The following is a 23175-nucleotide window of genomic DNA, read 5'->3' as shown; positions in this document are numbered from 1 at the left end:
TTTTCTGAGACATTTCTTAAAAATGGTTCTTTTATGATATGTTTCGCTGGATACGTGTCAAAATTGTTATTGCTTTGAAATGAAAGTCAATCATTTATTTCTCAAAACTGTTCGATTCAGTAAATAATAATCGGTAGTGTGCAAAATAAAAACAGTAGAACAACACTCGATTTGGCACTCGCTGACACCCAACCGTATATAACCTCCGAAAAGGCTCCTTAATGATTAGGAAAAATTTCTCTGTTTAAATATCCCGTGCAAAGAGCGCCGGATCTTCCGCCCGCATCTTTCTTGAGTTGCCACGGTGCTTGGCCCTTTCCGTCCGTTTCCATGGACAGAAGTCAAAGCGGAGAGAGATGTGACCACGCTGCGCTGCCAAAGGTTCCGGCTACCTGCGAGCCTGCGACTCCGAAGCGGAAGATTCGGGTTCCGACGGAGCGCTGACTTGTTTTACAGTCCCCACCCCTCCCATTTCAAGAGGCATTTAACCCCCCTAGTTTTGGAGCACAAAATTGTCTTTTTGCGGCACAAAATGGCACAAAATTAGCACAAAATTCTGACGTGCTTTTTTTCTCGAAATTTGAAAGGGGGGGCTGCCACACCTGCGACCCTCCCCCTTAATTTGGGGTGGTTTTTAAGCCCCCTAATTTTGGAGTACAAAGTTTTCTATTAGCGGCACAAAATAGCACAAAATTATGAGAGTATTACGGCATACTATTTTTTTAAGAAATCAAAAAGGGGGGGAGCAATCATTTCCACAGCCCCCCCAAAATTTGATGTGCCCGTTTACCCCTATAAATTTACAAAAATTAAGCGTTTTTTTGCGGCACAAAATAGCACAAAATTCTCAAACAATTACGGCATACTCCATTTCAAAGAAATCCAAAAGGGGGGCTAACATTTCTACAGCCCCCCCCAAAAAACTTGATGTGCCAAATACCCCCTGAAATTTGAAAAAATTTAATGTTTCGCTGCGGCACAAAATAGCACAAAATTAGCACAAAATCATGGCATACTCCTTTTCCGAGAAATCAAACTAGGGGGCAAACATTTCTACAGCCCCCCAATTTGGAATGCTGCTACCCCCCTTAATTTTGCGGCACAAAATGTTTTTCTTGTGGCACAAAATAGGAGAAAATAGCACAAAATTAGCGCAAAATTATGACTTTCTTTTTTTTTCGAAAATTCGAAAGTGGGGGGCTACCGTTTCTACAGCCCTCCCCCCAATTTTGAGGAGCATTTCCCCCCTTAATTTTGCAACACAAAATCTTTAATTTGCGGCACAAAACAGCACCAAATTAGCACAAAATCATGATATAATTTTTTATTTAAGATTCGAATGTGGGGGGGGGGGGGGGCTGTGGAAATGGAGCACATGACGCAGACGTAACAACGAAAAATATTGTCTATGAAGAACTCGTATCTTGAAAGCGTAGAATAAGTTTTCTTTGTCAAGGCAATTTTTTCCAGTAAGCCAGTGAGCATAAGAGCTTGATTCGTCAAATGTAGATTAAACTAATATAACAATAAAATTAGGACAAAAAATATTAAAATATCTGGGAAAAAAATTATAAAATTCGATTCATTATATGTTTCATAAAACAAACTAGGTAATAAATCATTAGAAAAAAGGTCGCAATGCAAGCGTTAAAGTCACTCGCGTGACCAGTGATGCAGGGAGATACCCCCTCTCTACCTGTGAGGGCGCACGAAACGCGCCCCGAACAGTTAGTAAAAAATACACATGAAGTTTTAAAATTGACCGGAGTGCGCGAGCCAAAAACTCACCTCTGCACTATAATTTATGGACAGCAAGTGGGTCTGAACATCTGTTGCAAAAAGACTTTTGTTCATATGTTTTCTAATTATGTCTTGAATCTCGTTCACCCACTTAGAAATTGTGCTGAGTTCAAGATCATTCAGTTTTAACAATAGGTCATCATACTTTTTTAGCACATTCAAAGATTCCTCTGATTGGACAACTCTGTAAACAAACAAAAAAATACTGACATATCTGTAGATAGACTTTTTTAGTATGGACCATCTGTATTCGTTCCTTTTAACGTGACAATTTAAAAAGAAAAAAAAAAAAACCGGCGCTCCGCTTCGCTCCGCGCCGGTTTGCGGGGAGGCGGCCGAGCTTCCCCCAAGCCCCGCGAGGGCACGCGCTCCGCGCGCGTCTTTTCAGGGTTTTTTGCACATCTAGTTTTTCTTCTTTTTAAGTGTCCCGCGCATCCACCTTGGGAAGGAAGTGTATTTCCCGAAGTAGGATTTTTGTGGTCATGAAATCGCACGTCTGTAAGTCATTGTATAATGGGTAGTTTTTTTCCAGATATTTTCTTTCCTTGGGCCGCTGTGCGACGAACAGTTCGACCAAAAACTTTCTTCACCTGACCCACTGTGCGACCCGCAGTTTGTCCAAAATCATCCTTCCCCTGAACCACTGAGCGACGAAAAGCTTGTTCAAAAACTTCTTCCCCCTGACCCACTGTGCAACAAAAATGTTGTCCAAAAACTTCCTCCCCCTGACCCACTGTGTGACGAAAATTTTATCCAAAAACTTCCTCCCCCTGACCCACTGTGCGATGAAAATTTGGTCCAAAAACTTCTTCCCCCTGACCCACTGTGTGACGATCAGCTTGTCAAAGAACTTTCTCCCCCGACCCACTGTGCGGCCCTGCTCCGGCCAGCTCCCCTCATACCGAGCACCTCCCTCCTAAAAATTTCAAAGCTCGCCATTTTTAAACGGCTCGGCCGATTAAGCTAAAATTCAATACCAAACCAGTCCTAGAAAAGAACTACCACCCATAAAAAGTTCAGCTCAGAATATTCATTTCCGCTCGAGTTATCGAGCGGAAATGCATACACCCTTACATACATACAACACATACTTAAGGACTGCTCTTCCCGCCGATATCTCCAATCACAGATCTACTCCCCTACAATCAACAGAAATACAAACCCTCTTACATGCGATGAACCTAATATTACCACCAAACTTCTAAAACTCTTCACCTCTCTTAATTTAAAAATCTAAATTTTCGTTCATACACCTATTTTCAAAATTATCTGTAATGACGTTAATAGCCTGAGTCGCTGAATGTCTTAAAATTATAATAACGAACTAACTAACTACATACATACGTACATACAACTACATACATACATACATACATACATACATACATACATACATACATACATACATACATACATACATACATACATACATACTTACATACAGTTATTAGTTATTATAATTTTGAGACATTCAGCGACTTAGGCTATTAACGTCTTTACAGGTAATTTTGAAAATATATAGGAGTATAAACGAGAATTTAGATTTTTAAATGAAGAGAGGTGAAGAGTTTAAGAGATTTTGGTGGTAATATTAGGTTCATCGCATGTAAGAGGGTTTGTATTTCTGTTGATTGTAGGGGAGTAGATCTGTGATTGGAGATATCGGAGGGAGGAGCAGTCCATAAGTATGTGTTTGATGGTTAGAGGTGATGAATTGCAGAAGTGGCAGATGGGTTGGTTTTCTTTAGATATGATATGATTGTGAGTGAAAAAAGTGTGACCTATCCTGAGACGCGCAATTTGGACTTCACATGATCTTGATTTGCGGTTAGATGTTCTTGGATATGGCATGGGTGCCCTACGGAGACGATTCTGTTCACTTGTGCTCCATTCATGTTCCCACGATTTTGTGATAAGTTCGCACATAGCTTTTTTAGCATCTTGCTGAGTGAATGGATGGTGAGTGATGTTCTGCAAAGAGCATGCTTCAGTTGCTGCTCTGTCCGCTGTTTCGTTTCCCAGAATTCCTATATGAGCCGGTACCCAGATAAAAGAGGTGGAGTGGCCATTGGCCAACAAGGAATGAACAGTATCATGGATTAACATTGAAAAGGGATGATTAGTAGGGTTGTATTTCAAGGTGCGGAGTGACGCAATAGAGTCAGAGCATATGACGTAATTGATGGTATCATTGTTACAGGAACTAAGTTCTTGTACATATCTAATCGCTTCGAGAATAGCCAGCATCTCAGCTGTGAAAATAGAATTTAACGGAGATAATTTTTCTTTCAGGATAAAATTATTTGATGTATCTACGAATGCTAATCCTGCTGATGTTTCTTGTTTAGAACCATCTGTGAAAATTTGTTTGTAATCAAGGAAGTTTTGACATAAAAGTTGGTTTAGTCGTTCCTTGTAAAATGTACTTGATGTGTTTCCTTTCTGATAGGCAGCTAGGTCCAAATTGACAGTATCGATATTGTACATCCACGGGGGGCAGGAAAGGGTTTCATTTGGAGAAAGTTGTAGTTGATCGAGGCTGTATTTTGTTTTCAATTTATCAATCAGCTGCTTAGTGGCATAAGAAATAGGTTTTACAGTGTCTGTCACTTCAATAGCATCACATATCATATGTGGATAGGTGGGATGATTTGAAGATGTCATGATTTTAGTGAGATAGCCACTAAGTAGGATCTGCCTTCTCCATTGAAGGGGCGGTTCCCCTGCTTCGGCACACAAACAAGTAGAAGGACTAGTTCGGAAAGCACCAAGTACGATACGTAAAGATGATGAGTGAATGACATCTAATGCCCGTAGATAAGTTTTTGCTGCAGATTGATAAACGAATGATCCGTAATCAATTGTAGATCTTATTAAACTTCTGTATAATGTGAGTAAAGTTTCTCTGTCACATCCCCATTGAGTATTTGCAAGATATTTAAGTATGTTCATTGCTTTTTTGCATTTTGCAACAAGATTTTCAATATGTTTAGCCCATGTTAGTTTTCGATCAAAAATAAGTCCTAAATATACAACAGATGTTTTAAAGGGTATCTTTTCTCCCATTAGAAAAATGGTTGGGGTGGATGGGTTATTTCTTTTACGACTAAAAATCATTCCAATGGTCTTTTGAACAGAAAACTGGAAACCAGTTTGATTGGACCAGCTTTGAAGTCTACTTACAGTTATTCTGAGTAGTTTTTTTGCTATCTTGTTATTTTTAGATGAAATATAGATGCAAAAATCGTCCATAAAAAGGGAGGATTGTACAGGTTTCGGAACGCATTCTAGTATTGAATTGATAGCGATTGCAAAAAGTGTACAGCTTAGAACACTACCCTGAGGAATCCCATTCAAAAGTTCAAAAACCTCCGAAAAGCAGGCTCCCAATCTCACACGGCATATTCTTCGCTGTAAAAATTCACTGATCATAAGTGGAAGATGACCGCGAAAGCCCCATTTATGGAGCGTCTTGAGAATGTTGTACTTCCATGTAGTGTCATATGCCTTTTCTAAATCAAAGAAAATGGCATAAGTATCCAATTTTTTAAGAAATCCATTTTGAATAGTTGATTGAATTTTCAGTAGATGATCAATTGTTGATCTTCTTTTTCTTCCCCCCGATTGAATGTTATTCCAACACTCTTTTTGATCGAGGGTCCATGTCAATCTTCTATTGACCATGCGCTCATATAGTTTACATAAGGTAGAGGTAAGGGAGATAGGCCTGTAACTTGTGGGTTTGGTTCTGTCCTTACCTGGTTTAGAAATCGGGAGAATGGTTGATTCAAGCCATTGCTGTGGGAATTGATTAGAAGTCCATAAACCGTTTAGAGTTTGTAAGAAATATTCTTTACATTCAGTAGGTAGATTTTTAATCATAAGATTATGTATTTCATCAGGACCCGGGGCAGTATTATTTAATACAGCGATAGCATCATTCAATTCTTGAGCAGAGAAAGGAAGATTGTACTGTTCCAAATTATCAGAATCAAAATCAAGCTTTTTCTGTTCTTCCTGAATTTTAAAGTTGAGGAAATCTTCAGAGTAGTGATCATTATTGCTAACAGAACAGAAATGATTTGCAAGCTCATCAGTGATCTGCTGAGTATCGGTCAATATTTCACCATTTTGTGATTCAAGAGATCAAATGTGGGTTGGGGGAGGACGTCCCACAATTTTTTTTTATTTGTGACCAAACTTGGGCACTTGATGTGTTAGTATTTATTGATTTTACGAAGGTTTGCCAGCTCTCAGATCGACTGGCTTTTATCGTGCGTCGGGCAATTGCCCTGGCTTTTTTATAGGCAATTAAATTTTCTAATATTGGGTTTTTTTTATAGAATCGCAAGCATTTTCTTCTATTTCTAATGGTTTTTTGGCACTGGTCATTCCACCGTGGGACAGGGGGCCGAGTCATCTTCGTTGATGTCCTAGGTATTGAAGAATGAGCTGCCTTTAATATTTGCTCAGTTAGATTGGCAAGCATGTCATGACAAGTATAGTGTTCATCTGGGGGCTGCAATGTTATAGAATTTGAAAATTTAGTCCAGTCTGCTTTTTGAATGACCCATTTGCTTGCACGTGAGGTTACTTCCCTTTCATGACCTAAAGAAGTGAAAATAGGAAAGTGATCAGACGAGCACAAATCATTGTGCACTCGCCATGTAATTATCGATCCTATGGTAGGAGAGCTGAGAGTAATATCTATTGCTGAGAAGGTGCCAGTTGCTGATGAAAAATGTGTATATGATCCATCATTATGTAGGAGGAGCCCATGATTGTCTAGCAATGTTTCTATTAATCTACCCTTTGTGGAGATACTATCGGATCCCCACAAAATATTATGTGCATTAAAATCTCCACACAAAATATAAGGCGTGGGCAACTGCTTAATAATATTTTCTAAATCACGTAATACTAATTTGGTATTTGGAGGAATATATATATTGCATATTGTGAGCTTAAATTTTAGAGAAACTTGTATAGCAAGAGCCTGTAATTCGGTATTGAGGGGGATCAATTTATTTTGGCAACATTCTTTGACTAACCCATGTAGCAAAATTTGAAAGATGATTGCCAATATATTAATCATTTATTTCCAATTTTATTCCAATTTGATTTCCATCGATTGGTCATTGATTGGTCATTTATTGCCAATAATCGACCAATCCGGGAATCATCGGTCGACCAATTATCTGTCCATTTTATTGCCAATCGAATTGCAATGAAATTGGAATATTTTGGTGATAAAACAGCAATAAACCATCAACATCTCAACTTTTTTTTTTTTGACCTCAGGATCAGGTTGAAAACAATTTTTCCCTGAAAAACCTGCACAGAATACTGAGAATTGAGGTTTATTACTTAGAGTTGAAAAATGGAAGTAAAATAACTCTCTGAAAAGATAATGTCATGCAGTTACATAATAGCACAAATGTTTAAATAAATCGTTTTCCCTGATCCTTTCTACTCTCCCCTAAGAAGTAGTATTTAAAGATTTTGATTAGCGTATTTTTATTTTTAAACATTTCATTTCAGTAGCTTATCTTGAGGTTATTTCTGCGCCCCATTAAGGTGAGAGGATACCTTCCGCACAGGAAATTTGACAGAGAAAACGCATTCTTTGTTCGCTGTTCAAAAATAGAAATGAAAATTTAAAATTGGATGCTGCTTGTCCTTTGTCAATGTAATGATGGACACTTCAGTTTTTACAGATAGAAATAGGTTATAGAAAAAATAATTAAAGGTGCCTTCATACACTTAGCTGAATTTTTCAATGGTTCTCACAATTTTTAAAAATACAATTTTGCCATTAGACAAGAGCTCCATTACAGCACTCCATTAAGATAGACATAAACCTGACAAATTTACACAAATAATTACAACAAAAATTCACATGGATCTTAAGTCTGAATGAGTTTGATTCAAACACTGCCAACATTAGGTAAAATAACATTTAAGATTTCACACCAATTTAAAATAATTCTAATTAGTGTTCAGTTGAAACTTGCTGGAAAAGATATGATAGTGGATATATACTCACTGCTAACTTCCAGTGTTTTCTTCATAATTTGGTGTACTGTTCAACTGCGAATAAAGATTAACAACATTTGATTGCTTGGCAATTTTATCATCAATCAAAAGTCGTTAAAATTCTTATACGAACAGCTGTCTGACCTGTAGAACTTTTGTATACTCACTTCCTGCATCCTCATAATATTTTCACGCGAAGTGGTGAATACGAAAGTGCTTACACATCTCATTTCAATGTGGTTGAGTTGTGTAGCTTCAGGATGGATTTTAACAGTGTGCAAAATGATAAGTTTCTGGAATCTCTGTGCTTTTCCCAATATACACTTACAGACACATTAGACTATTGCGTTATGACTCTTTTCATTTTGCTTTTTGTTAGCGGGTCAGTCAGCGGCAATGGATGTTTGATTAAGCTTGGTCTTATCAATTCGACAACCACACGAGCGGAGGCAACAAAGAAGGCTTTGTTGATCCTTCAACTCACAGTTTTTTTAGTTTACGCGGTGAATTCAACATGAATTGTGAACAATAAAAAACAATCAATCGCCAAGTTTTCATGCTGATTTCACAGTACGACAAAAATCACACGACTTTAAAACTACGGATTGGTTATTTTTTCTATTCATTCCCAAGTAGCATTTTTCAACGGAAAAATCGCGATTTTATCGCCGATAAAGTCGCGATTATCCTCGATTTTATCGGCGATAAAATCGCTAGGATCATCAACATTTGAGCGATTATCCTCGATCTTTTCGCGATTTTATTGCGATTTTATCGGCCCGAAAAAATTGCGATTTTATCGCGATAAGATCGAGGATGATCGCTCAGATGTTGATGATCCTAGCGATTGATAAAATCGCCAAAAAAAAGGGGTTAAAGTTGTCAGCCGATTGCCGTTAGGTTCAGCCGTCAGGTCCTTTGACGAAGACGAGCGTAAAATCCCCGGAGCCTCCGCGGGGATTCGAACCCCAATCGCTACGGTGGAAGGCCAGCACATTGTCACTATGCTATGACCGCTATATGACTTGCGTATGCGAATTGAAGCCTCTTATACATGGATCGGCGCTTCGCAACCTCACAACTTATGTCTTTGCGTTGACTGACACCGATTTTTCATTGGATTTTTTTTTTTTTTTTTTTTTTTTTTTTTTTTTTTTTTTTTTTTTTTAATTTTCCCTCCTCTGTATTTTATTTCATACCTTGAAATACGGTTGGTAAAATAAGGTTCTATTGGTAATCTCATCATTCTGTCTCTGTAAAATTACCAATAATAGTGAGATGGCAAAGTTACCGATGGACCTTGGGAAAAACGCCAATAGTTTTTATCGACTGTGGTAGAATTACCGAGATAAAATGGTAAAGTTACCGGGGATTGATTACCAATAAAAGTGGCATTCTTACCTGAAAAAATCAGTAAAAATACCGGTTTTCAGGTAAGCTTACCAGTCTGTCTTTGTAACATTATACTAATAATTGATAAAAAAAAATGAGATGGTTAAGTTACCAACGGATCTCGGTAAAAACGGCGGCGGCGGAATAGAAGCATCTTTCATATGCGTCATTCATGCGTTAATGAAAAATTGCAATTTATTGCAATTTTATCTCTATAAAATCGCGTTCGATAATATCGCGATTTTGTTGCAATTTATCGCGATTTTTCTCCCGATAATATTGCAATAAATCGCGACGTCGATAAAATCGCGATACATTCTCCAATTAAATCGCAATTTATCGCGATCACTGCTACTTGGGTTCAGTGAGTAAGAAGTTGATTGATAAGTTGGCCATTATGTGAACTTCAGTTTGTGAGCGCCGTCGAAGAATTTACGCCTCTGCGCAAAGCGGTGTTCGCTACTATCCACCTTAAAAATATCAGGCTCATGATTGTATCGTAAAAAAACTACGTATCAGTTATGATCCGCAACATTTATGTGGTTGTGATTTATGTGCGGCTAAAAATTTAATTTTTACAAGGCTTGGAAGTATTAAAATACCTATCTAAACTTGCGTTTTGGCTTCTGCTAGATTCAAATGGTTTCATGTGGATACGCTTGCAAACCGAAAGAAAGTAAACAATGGCCAACTTATACGACTACACCTCTAAGTGGTTGACTGGTTGTCGGACCAAGAAAATAACCAGTGGAAGTTCTGTTACTTGTTTACAAGGAATGTTAAACAAAGTACCTCGTATAACGTGAACTGAAGTCCATAAAATTGATGGGTTGATTTTAAGTGGTCTTTCATCTGCTTATTTGAGACGAGATGCATATGAAGGCATTTCTAACCTCATTTGTGGCCTTGCAATATTCACAGGCGATTTTGGGAAAAGCATAAAGAAAGAGAAATGAGTTCATTCTAAGTAACTTACAGCTTACGGCTTAAAACAGACCGACAAATTTTTGTACAATTTGAAGAGGGTCGTCCGAAATTGCCTGACTCAATTCTTCTTCAACATGGAGAAGAAGAGGTGAGGATTTTTATTAATATTGATGATCCAAGACATCGATCTAATACCCTTCAACCCTCGAAAAAACCCCATTTTAATGAAACATCTAATCCTACTCTTGCCGATAGATTGGAATCAGCTCGTTCTTTGGCAAAAACACCCGAATTAATAGTTAAGGATGTCGAATCGGCATCTATGTCTCAAACGAGTGCTAAAAATGTTGAGGAGTCTTGTCAGTTTCAAGAAACGGATTTGATGGAAACTGAAATTTTAGTGCCCGATAGAAATGCCGATAATGACAAATTAGCACATAAAAATGATCCGAAAATTGAATGTCCAACTCCCATAATCACCTCAAAGTCTGATGTGTCAATCTTAGAAAATAACCCCGAATCGGCTAAAAAACGTAAACCTACTTCTCCACTCCAGACACCCCTTAGCCCACAAAAAAAGAATAACACTCAGAATCTATCCTCCAAAACTAAGAAAAATGTCCCAATTGTTGATTCTCTCTCTGAATCGTCAGATGATGATCTTGAATCAAAACATTGGGACCTAAAATCAGCCATTAAGAAAGCTGTTGAAAAACATCCTTTCTCAATGGATTACGAAGAAATCCTTGTACTCCTCGAGGAAACAAAAGGAAAGAGGAAGCCTTCCCCTATCATCAGAAAGTATACTTCAGACTATGAAGGCATACTCAAAGTTCTGTCCAGTGCTCACAACTGTCCCGTCACCCCAGACCTCAAAGGACGATTGTCTCGCTTAATTTCTGTATTGCATTCCATAAAACAGGATTGCCCATCAGGCGACTCTGATAAATAAATTCCCAAACAAAGCAGATATGTTACTTCAATGGAACTTAAATAGCGCGTTCCAACGGCGCACTGAACTTAGAAAACTTATTAGAGACCATGATCCACTCATTATCGCTCTCCAGGAAACCCAACTAAATCCAAGTCAATCTTTTGATATAAGAGGTTATCAAACCTTCAGAAAAGATTTTCTGGGGGGAATTCGTTCATGTAATGGTGTTGCTACTTTAGTCAAAGAATGTTGCCAAAATAAATTGATCCCCCTCAATACCGAATTACAGGCTCTTGCTATACAAGTTTCTCTAAAATTTAAGCTCACAATATGCAATATATATATTCCTCCAAATACCAAATTAGTATTACGTGATTTAGAAAATATTATTAAGCAGTTGCCCACGCCTTATATTTTGTGTGGAGATTTTAATGCACATAATATTTTGTGGGGATCCGATAGTATCTCCACAAAGGGTAGATTAATAGAAACATTGCTAGACAATCATGGGCTCCTCCTACATAATGATGGATCATATACACATTTTTCATCAGCAACTGGCACCTTCTCAGCAATAGATATTACTCTCAGCTCTCCTACCATAGGATCGATAATTACATGGCGAGTGCACAATGATTTGTGCTCGTCTGATCACTTTCCTATTTTCACTTCTTTAGGTCATGAAAGGGAAGTAACCTCACGTGCAAGCAAATGGGTCATTCAAAAAGCAGACTGGACTAAATTTTCAAATTCTATAACATTGCAGCCCCCAGATGAACACTATACTTGTCATGACATGCTTGCCAATCTAACTGAGCAAATATTAAAGGCAGCTCATTCTTCAATACCTAGGACATCAACGAAGATGACTCGGCCCCCTGTCCCACGGTGGAATGACCAGTGCCAAAAAACCATTAGAAATAGAAGAAAATGCTTGCGATTCTATAAAAAAAACCCAATATTAGAAAATTTAATTGCCTATAAAAAAGCCAGGGCAATTGCCCGACGCACGATAAAAGCCAGTCGATCTGAGAGCTGGCAAACCTTCGTAAAATCAATAAATACTAACACATCAAGTGCCCAAGTTTGGTCACAAATAAAAAAAAATTGTGGGACGTCCTCCCCCAACCCACATTTGATCTCTTGAATCACAAAATGGTGAAATATTGACCGATACTCAGCAGATCACTGATGAGCTTGCAAATCATTTCTGTTCTGTTAGCAATAATGATCACTACTCTGAAGATTTCCTCAACTTTAAAATTCAGGAAGAACAGAAAAAGCTTGATTTTGATTCTGATAATTTGGAACAGTACAATCTTCCTTTCTCTGCTCAAGAATTGAATGATGCTATCGCTGTATTAAATAATACTGCCCCGGGTCCTGATGAAATACATAATCTTATGATTAAAAATCTACCTACTGAATGTAAAGAATATTTCTTACAAACTCTAAACGGTTTATGGACTTCTAATCAATTCCCACAGCAATGGCTTGAATCAACCATTCTCCCGATTTCTAAACCAGGTAAGGACAGAACCAAACCCACAAGTTACAGGCCTATCTCCCTTACCTCTACCTTATGTAAACTATATGAGCGCATGGTCAATAGAAGATTGACATGGACCCTCGATCAAAAAGAGTGTTGGAATAACATTCAATCGGGGGGAAGAAAAAGAAGATCAACAATTGATCATCTACTGAAAATTCAATCAACTATTCAAAATGGATTTCTTAAAAAATTGGATACTTATGCCATTTTCTTTGATTTAGAAAAGGCATATGACACTACATGGAAGTACAACATTCTCAAGACGCTCCATAAATGGGGCTTTCGCGGTCATCTTCCACTTATGATCAGTGAATTTTTACAGCGAAGAATATGCCGTGTGAGATTGGGAGCCTGCTTTTCGGAGGTTTTTGAACTTTTGAATGGGATTCCTCAGGGTAGTGTTCTAAGCTGTACACTTTTTGCAATCGCTATCAATTCAATACTAGAATGCGTTCCGAAACCTGTACAATCCTCCCTTTTTATGGACGATTTTTGCATCTATATTTCATCTAAAAATAACAAGATAGCAAAAAAACTACTCAGAATAACTGTAAGTAGACTTCAAAGCTGGTCCAATCAAACTGGTTTCCAGTTTTCTGTTCAAAAGACCATTGGAATGATTTTTAGTCGTAAAAGAAATAACCCATCCACCCCAACCATTTTTCTAATGGGAGAAAAGATACCCTTTAAAACATCTGTTGTATATTTAGGACTTATTTTTGATCGAAAACTAACATGGGCTAAACATATTGAAAATCTTGTTGCAAAATGCAAAAAAGCAATGAACATACTTAAATATCTTGCAAATACTCAATGGGGATGTGACAGAGAAACTTTACTCACATTATACAGAAGTTTAATAAGATCTACAATTGATTACGGATCATTCGTTTATCAATCTGCAGCAAAAACTTATCTACGGGCATTAGATGTCATTCACTCATCATCTTTACGTATCGTACTTGGTGCTTTCCGAACTAGTCCTTCTACTTGTTTGTGTGCCGAAGCAGGGGAACCGCCCCTTCAATGGAGAAGGCAGATCCTACTTAGTGGCTATCTCACTAAAATCATGACATCTTCAAATCATCCCACCTATCCACATATGATATGTGATGCTATTGAAGTGACAGACACTGTAAAACCTATTTCTTATGCCACTAAGCAGCTGATTGATAAATTGAAAACAAAATACAGCCTCGATCAACTACAACTTTCTCCAAATGAAACCCTTTCCTGCCCCCCGTGGATGTACAATATCGATACTGTCAATTTGGACCTAGCTGCCTATCAGAAAGGAAACACATCAAGTACATTTTACAAGGAACGACTAAACCAACTTTTATGTCAAAACTTCCTTGATTACAAACAAATTTTCACAGATGGTTCTAAACAAGAAACATCAGCAGGATTAGCATTCGTAGATACATCAAATAATTTTATCCTGAAAGAAAAATTATCTCCGTTAAATTCTATTTTCACAGCTGAGATGCTGGCTATTCTCGAAGCGATTAGATATGTACAAGAACTTAGTTCCTGTAACAATGATACCATCAATTACGTCATATGCTCTGACTCTATTGCGTCACTCCGCACCTTGAAATACAACCCTACTAATCATCCCTTTTCAATGTTAATCCATGATACTGTTCATTCCTTGTTGGCCAATGGCCACTCCACCTCTTTTATCTGGGTACCGGCTCATATAGGAATTCTGGGAAACGAAACAGCGGACAGAGCAGCAACTGAAGCATGCTCTTTGCAGAACATCACTCACCATCCATTCACTCAGCAAGATGCTAAAAAAGCTATGTGCGAACTTATCACAAAATCGTGGGAACATGAATGGAGCACAAGTGAACAGAATCGTCTCCGTAGGGCACCCATGCCATATCCAAGAACATCTAACCGCAAATCAAGATCATGTGAAGTCCAAATTGCGCGTCTCAGGATAGGTCACACTTTTTTCACTCACAATCATATCATATCTAAAGAAAACCAACCCATCTGCCACTTCTGCAATTCATCACCTCTAACCATCAAACACATACTTATGGACTGCTCTCCCTCCGATATCTCCAATCACAGATCTACTCCCCTACAATCAACAGAAATACAAACCCTCTTACATGCGATGAACCTAATATTACCACCAAAATCTCTTAAACTCTTCACCTCTCTTCATTTAAAAATCTAAATTCTCGTTTATACTCCTATTTTCAAAATTATCTGTTAAGACGTTAATAGCCTGAGTCGCTGAATGTCTCAAAATTATAATAACTAACTAACTACATATGTACACATATATATACATGCCTGAGTCACTGAATGTTTCAAAATTATAATAACTAACTAACTATACAGTTAGTTAGTTAGTATAATTTTAAGACAGTCAGCGTCTCAGGCTATTGACGTCTTTACAGATAATTTTGAAAATAGGAGTATAAACGAAAATTTAGATTTTTAAATTAAGAGAGGTGAAAAGTTTTAGAATTTCGGTGGTAATATTGGGTTCATTGCATGTAAGATATACATATATACATTTATATATATGCATATTTATATACATATATAATAACTAACTAACTAACTATACTCCTATTTTCAAAATTATCTGTAAAGACGTTAATAGCCTGAGTCGCTGAACGTCTGAATTATATTAACTAACTAACTATATCTATATTATACAACTACAAGCAAAATCTTGGAAGCACTATTTCTGACGAACTGCCGGACCGATAAGGATGATCTTTACACGTATGTCATGTGTAGGAGATGTAGATGTGCAAAAAATTATGAAACCCCGAACTTTTAATGTTGTAGAGCTTTTAAAGCTCATGTCTTTTAAGTCAAATTCTAATAGCGTAAGAGATGTGTCGTTTCCGCTAGAAACGTCAAGGTGAGGGATTCTACCTGAGAGACTCGAATAAACAATAGAACAATGGAAAAGCTCGTGAAGGGCTCCTCATTCGAAGAGTTGAGGAACGGTGTATCGCTCAGGGTTCAAGGTTCAAGGTCCAAGGTATAAGGTATAAGGTTTAACTCAATTTTTCCTGCATTCTTCCGACTTCGATTTGTGGCATTGGTCAATTTACTTGATTACTGAATTTCTATTAATATTTACAGCAGATACAAAGTGAGAAGGCAGGCGCTGCGTCGCGTCAAGACGGACCAACATTATTAACTCTTAACGGTCGAAATCCGATTTTTTTTTTTTTAAATTAAGTATCTAAAAATAACATAATAAATGGAAATTTTTCTAGTAAGTGGACTGTGAAATTATGTACATGCAGCTATTCCTCATCATTTACAAATCTGAGTGTTACGTCAAAAATTTTGAAATTGATGCAGCTCGAACACAAAATGGTGTATTAAAATGAAAGAACATTTTTGCCTATACATATGCGTATAGGGCCCGCGAAGCGGGTCTGAGGGCGCGAGGCGCCCTCCCGGGGGTTGGGCCGCGTAGCGGTCAGGGGGCAGGGCCCCCTAGTATACATATATACATATAGTTAGTTAGTTAGTTATTATAATTTTGAGACATTCAGCGACTCAGGCTATTAACGTCTTTACAGGTAATTTTGAAAATAGGAGTATAAAGGAAAATTTAGATTTTTAAATTAAGAGAGGTGAAGAGTTTCAGAATTTTGGTGGCAATATTAGGTTCATCGCATGTAAGAGGGTTTGTATTTCTGTTCATTGTAGGGGAGTAGATCTGTGATTGGAGATATCGGAGGGAAGAGCAGTCCATAAGTATGTGTTTGATGGTTAGAGGTGATGAATTGCAGAAGTGGCAGGTGGGTTGGTTTTCTTTAGATATGATATGATTGTGAGTGAAAAAAGTGTGACCTATCCTGAGACGCGCAATTTGGACTTCATTAGATCTTGATTTGTGGTTTATGTATTTACATACTTACATACATACATACATACATACATACATACATAAATACATAAAATCCCTCCCTTTTTTAAACGAATTAATCTCCAAATTTAATGTATTCTTTCCTTGTCCATCTCCAAATTTAATGCATTCTTTCCTTGTCCTAAATTTTAATTTTCTACTACCCTTTTTGTGACTCCTACTTCTTAAATATTTACATTATGTTTTTTTGACGATCTCTCCTCATCTACGGTGTTAATGGCTTCAATGTTAAAGCACCAAATAAATGTATTTACCAACCAACCAACCAACCATACATACATACATACATAAGAAAAGACACATAAATTGCAGGATCAAGGCTAAAAACCATAGTTTTTAGCCTTGATCCTGTAATTTATGTGTCTTTTCTTATAAAATTTCGGGCTCCGAAAATTCATCTCATGATTTATTCATATATACTTTTTTCACACACACACACACACACACACACACACACACACACACACACACATATATATATATATATATATATATATTATATATATATATATATATATATATATATATATATATATATATATATATATATATATATATATAATATAAAGAGTTCACGGTTGTAATAAATATTAATTAAACAAAAATCACGAGTACTTTCCAACCTTTTTATTACATTTTGCAACGTCGGTGTTTCAAATGTAGTGTGAAGATTGCAAAATGTAATAAAAAGGTTGGAAAGTACTCGTGATTTTTGTTTAATTTTATATATATGTATATATATATATTTGAATGCCATATGTTTTCGTGATCTACGACCCGTGATCGGTGCTCTTTACAATGTCTGAGGTCTGGATTTGACATCATGGGAGAATGCAATAGTATATTTTCTTCGGAAAATACACTAAAAGATATGATAACTTTCCTCTCAATCGCACAGAAGCATTTCGTTTAATCAAGTCATTTTGCAAACTTAAGATATTTGAAAAGATATATGACCATATCCTCTCTAAACTTTAGAAATATATTTTAGCTTATAATCTGAGATTTAAGTCCAAAACCACGTATTTCCATTGGGAACGTGGCCAACAGAGAAACTGATAATAATATTTTCAATGAGCAGAACTGGAACTCCTTGTTTGATCGACTAAACATTAATAAGGGGTGATTCAGTTATATTTGCAATCAATAAAAGTTACCTGATGTTTTGGTGAGTTTACACTTCTCTCATCGAAATAGGGTACATAATGTTTTAAAAACTGATGGATTAGCAAGTAATTGTCATAGTGTAGGCTACTTAGAAAATAACTTCTTTTGCCGCATTAATTATTCCTTACTCATAAAGTTTCAACATTAATTATGCAATTTTTACTGCGTTTAACTCAACTGTTGGACATACTTACATTCAGTCACTAAAATTTTAAATTAAATAATAGTGAGACCACTGAGTGGAAAGTCCATTCAAAGAGTTAAAATTATTTTATTTTTTTTTTTTTTTTGGTTCACTCATTATTAAAAGTATTTCCTGTAAGAGGTATTTAATTTATAAATAAAAGTGTGCGTCAAGCCAAGCTCCATCGGCCACAAAAGTATGTTTTCGGGGGTGGCTACCACCACTCTTGATACAGTGTACCTATATTGCCGCTAGCGGAGAATATTTTGATTTATTTTGCTTAGACTCGCTTCACCACATAATTTGTCGAATCGTATAACTCGCATGAAGTAAGCATTTAAATTGTAATGGAGTCTTTTGATTCATGAAAGATAATGAAGGCTACCTCTCAGTTACCTGGTAGTTTATGAATTCCTAGTAATTTTGTTGTCCACCGTCGGACTAAAAACACCACCCCCAAACTCTTCATCAGAGCATGTTCCGCAGTTGGTACCTAGGCGCAAACTTTTTGATCATAAACGCTACCGATTGGTCTAATCATTTTTGGCTTTGTTTCACTCGATTACATTTATTCCACTAAGAACTAGGTAGGCACACGAACCAAACATAGACCCAATGCTTAATTAATTTTAGAGTGCACTGTTTCACTGGAGTAATTATGCTAGAAACTCACAAGGTGAAAATGGAATACTTCTGGGACACAACAACCAACAACACCACAATATTTTCACATTAAGAGTGGCGGTAGCCACCTCCGGTCGAGGAAAATGACGACATACTAAAGTCCCTATAGCGAAGGGGTGGCCGACACTCTTAGTCACACCTAACTCCCTTAATCTGAAAATTAATTCGATTTAGAATTGAATTCAGAGCAAACGGCGGCACGGATTCCAACAATCTTGGTGTCTATGGACGCAGCTAAGTTAGCCGTAGGCTACTTAGACAAAGGATATACAACGGACCACAAAGGATCATGCTTGAAGATATAAGGATTTCATTTCTACCACGTTTACCCAATAGGGTTTCAATGCTCGGATAATTCAGCATCGGCAAATAACTTTCAAAATTTTAGCTACAATGTTTTGAATTTTAGAAAAAATCCGGTAGTGGTTCAATGTCATTGGTTGATTCCGTTCAGTTCAGCCAGTCCGGCCCCTGATTCGGGAACGAAATTTCCCTCGTTACCAACTTCCAACTCTAACTAGTTTAGAACAGATTTATGAGTTAATTATAATATAAGAGTTCAATTCTCTGTAGAAGCTAACTAATATTATTACATACTTATATTATTACGTCGCACGTCTTCTGCCAGAGCCCGATTCACTATTTCATTAGTTTCTCTTAAAATGTTCAAGTGATATCTTTGTTCAAATGTGAGGTTTTCAGTCCGTGCATCTGTGTGACCCAAGCATCAATAAATGTAATTCAGGTAAATTACGTCGATAAAAGGACACCAAAGTTGTGCCAAACTATCAAAAAAAAGCAGGATTTACACCACAGTTTGCATTCTCGTGACTTACAGCATCCAAATATTTCCCTACCATGCATACCAATGGATCGAAGGGAGAGCCCATTACTCTCAGTTTTTAATTACATTATTGTTTTCCTCAAGTCACGAATGTTAGTTTCCATATCTTGAAGAGATGTAGTTGTTTTCGGTGGACCCTATCAGTCTCAAGAAAAGATCTAAAAATTACTGTAATATGAGCCTTCGCCCATCACACTACATGCGACACGGTCACTATGCTCTGACCAATATTAATTCGCTTTAAATTTTGCTTTCAACCTAAGTGCTCTGGAGTGCTTGTGCTTTTCGTAAGTGTGTGTTATTGACATTAAGATCTTGTGTTCTTCATGACTAATCTTGGAAAGCTTTCGCCTCTTACCGTTGCTTGTTTACATCGAAGACATCATGGGGATATGCGGAGATGCGAGGTATAATTAAATCACTTAGTCAACTTTATGTCCCTAAATCAGAGATCTTTGACGATGAGTATTAGCTCAAATTTGGTTTTCTTCGAGTCTCTTTGATTTTGCGTCAGAAGTTATTAGAAACAACATGAGGCCAGTCAATGTGTAACAAAGACTTTCAAGAAAGGTATGTATTCGTTCTATTTTCTCAGCTTGATGATTACTATTAAATCAAGAATTTATATTGCTGCATAAATTGCTGGGCCAAAGAAAGTACGTAGCGCCTATTCCTTCTCTATTTTAACATATGAAAACTTGATGTTAACACATCAAATAGTGAGGTTATGTTATGGACTTACACTGGTGGTGCAGCTACCGACTGTTAGATAACTAACCCTTAAATGCCATCCGGCTAACTTAGCTGCGTCCATAGACACCAAGATTGTTGGAATCCGTGCCGCCGTTTGCTCTGAATTCAATTCTAAATCGAATTAATTTTCAGATTAAGGGAGTTAGGTGTGACTAAGAGTGTCGGCCACCCCTTCGCTATAGGGACTTTAGTATGTCGTCATTTTCCTCGACCGGAGGTGGCTACCGCCACTCTTAATGTGAAAATATTGTGGTGTTGTTGGTTGTTGTGTCCCAGAAGTATTCCATTTTCACCTTGTGAGTTTCTAGCATAATTACTCCAGTGAAACAGTGCACTCTAAAATTAATTAAGCATTGGGTCTATGTTTGGTTCGTGTGCCTACCTAGTTCTTAGTGGAATAAATGTAATCGAGTGAAACAAAGCCAAAAATGATTAGACCAATCGGTAGCGTTTATGATCAAAAAGTTTGCGCCTAGGTACCAACTGCGGAACATGCTCTGATGAAGAGTTTGGGGGTGGTGTTTTTAGTCCGACGGTGGACAACAAAATTACTAGGAATTCATAAACTACCAGGTAACTGAGAGGTAGCCTTCATTATCTTTCATGAATCAAAAGACTCCATTACAATTTAAATGCTTACTTCATGCGAGTTATACGATTCGACAAATTATGTGGTGAAGCGAGTCTAAGCAAAATAAATCAAAATATTCTCCGCTAGCGGCAATATAGGTACACTGTATCAAGAGTGGTGGTAGCCACCCCCGAAAACATACTTTTGTGGCCGATGGAGCTTGGCTTGACGCACACTTTTATTTATAAATTAAATACCTCTTACAGGAAATACTTTTAATAATGAGTGAACCAAAAAAAAAAAAAAATAAAATAATTTTAACTCTTTGAATGGACTTTCCACTCAGTGGTCTCACTATTATTTAATTTAAAATTTTAGTGACTGAATGTAAGTATGTCCAACAGTTGAGTTAAACGCAGTAAAAATTGCATAATTAATGTTGAAACTTTATGAGTAAGGAATAATTAATGCGGCAAAAGAAGTTATTTTCTAAGTAGCCTACACTATGACAATTACTTGCTAATCCATCAGTTTTTAAAACATTATGTACCCTATTTCGATGAGAGAAGTGTAAACTCACCAAAACATCAGGTAACTTTTATTGATTGCAAATATAACTGAATCACCCCTTATTAATGTTTAGTTGATCAAACAAGGAGTTCCAGTTCTGCTCATTGAAAATATTATTATCAGTTTCTCTGTCTCCAGCCAAATGTTTCATTAGCTTCACATCATTCCAAAAACAACCTGATACAAAAACTACAAAAAACCCAAAAAAACTTTCAGATTCTAAGGGGTAAAGAATCCGGCCAAAGTCTCAACCATGTTGAACCAAATTTTCTTATTACTCCGAAAAGAAAATTAAAAATTATACTTTACTGAAAATCGAATGTGGGCTCCTACATTTATGAGTGATGCAACAGTCATGACGTGTAAGTATGTTTAGCCCTTGCAGGAGCCCCCTTCCTCACCTATTTGCATTTTTATCTAAAGTAAAAAAAAATGGTCGTTATGGATTGATCTGAGCCTTCTATGTGCTCCAAAACAATATGAAATATTTTATCGCACAAAATCCAATATTTTTCGATTCAGATCGTACAAATGCTTTTAAAAGAGCATGAGAAAAAATACTCAATCGACTGGCTAAAGTCCAGTAGTTTTCTTGAGAATAGTCTCCTCCTTCAATGAGTGATGCAACAATTGCGACATTTTTGTATGAAAAGCCTTGCAAAAGCCTTTTTATTAGACTCAGCTAAATTTTGAAGAATCACTGACGTGTCCGCAAAAATGCGTAAAAAAGATAGGTCACTGAAATTAATGCTTCTTAGAGATATCTGAGGATCCATGTCAAAACCCTCTTACCTATTCTACTCTGCAACAATGCAGGCATTGGCATGCTCATGGCAACAATGGATGAACATTTCAAAACGGACAAATTTTATGAATACCAGCTGAAATATGAAAATGTTCTCTACATTTTTAGACCAAGATCATCTCTTTTCGACACACCGTTCATTAGATATTCTAGTTTAATGTTTTAACTTTAACCCCTCCCCCTCCCTCCTAATTATTAGAATTCAAAAATCGTCAATGTTTTGGATTCGGGAAATGGTCCTCTATCAACCCTAAAAAAATTACTAAGATTTGGCTGAGGTTGGAAATTGCCGATTTTGAATAAGGTCCTTTGATGAATATTCCGTGTTTGAATGGAAGTTACAAAGTGAGCTGAGCACGAGGATACCATTGATTCATGAATTCGTCAGAGACATGAAAAAATGATCTAATCTGCTAATCCTAAATCATGCGTTTAAAAGGGCATTGCCGCCAGATGACGTCACTAGGCGGCGCCTTTTCTCACTTTTAAATATATTTTTATACTACTACCCATAGCCGAAAAAAATTATCAAAAATACTGCAAAACCAGCTCTATAGGCATTTTCAGATGAAGCAATAAAAAATTTGCGTGCAAATTCTCCATTCTTTTCAAAACGTACGAGGAGCCCACGACAAAACTGGACTACTTTGGCCGACAATTTTATGTCGGGGGGTTTTCCAGTTGGACTCGAAAAGAGTTGGTGAGTCGTGGGGTGCATGCACCTTGCCAAACAATGCTAAAATTCCACTCAAAAATGTGTATTGCTTCTTATCTGGAGTTAGTTCCTATTAAGCAATTATAGTTAGTGTTGCGAATTAATCATGAGCATCTATATAAAGAGCCTCTTACTTGCAATCCCATTCTTTGTACTTTTGGAAGCAGGAATCCATTCTACTTTTAAGTTTAATCATCCACTGCAGACGCCCAGCAACTGGTGGCCAGTTTAGATCAACTTTCATTCGTCCAGAAAATGATATCAAATGAATTTGCTCGTAATAAATTTCCTAGATGCAACAAATTACAAATTTATGTAG

At 37.0% G+C, this 23175-nt stretch overlaps 1 protein-coding gene across 1 annotated transcript; it reads right to left on the bottom strand.

The window, feature by feature from the left end:
• Positions 1–1568: 1568 nt before the first annotated feature.
• LOC140224091 (dynein beta chain, ciliary-like) lies at positions 1569–23175 on the bottom strand. Its single transcript, XM_072297322.1, has 2 exons — positions 22991–23175; positions 1569–1984 (listed from the first exon to the last, which is right to left on the bottom strand). Exons 1-2 carry the CDS (start codon positions 23098–23100, stop codon positions 1753–1755), a joined length of 342 nt encoding a protein of 113 aa, XP_072153423.1. The 5' UTR covers positions 23101–23175; the 3' UTR covers positions 1569–1752.

Source organism: Bemisia tabaci, chromosome 2 (genome assembly GCF_918797505.1).
Source record: "Bemisia tabaci chromosome 2, PGI_BMITA_v3".
Taxonomy (NCBI): domain Eukaryota; kingdom Metazoa; phylum Arthropoda; class Insecta; order Hemiptera; family Aleyrodidae; genus Bemisia; species Bemisia tabaci.
The sequence above is the reverse complement of the archived record's forward strand: the minus strand, read 5'-3'. Positions and strand labels throughout refer to the sequence as shown.

What these genes read in the sequence shown, in the direction of transcription:
- LOC140224091 (XM_072297322.1), bottom strand. Translation starts at nt 23,100, where the DNA reads ATGAAAGTTGATCTAAACTGGCCACCAGTTGCTGGGCGTCTGCAGTGG. An exon ending in TACAAAGAATGGGATTGCAA is followed by an intron (nt 1,985 to 22,990) that starts GTAAGAGGCTCT and finishes GTTTGTTTACAG; the next exon opens with AGTTGTCCAATCAGAGGAAT.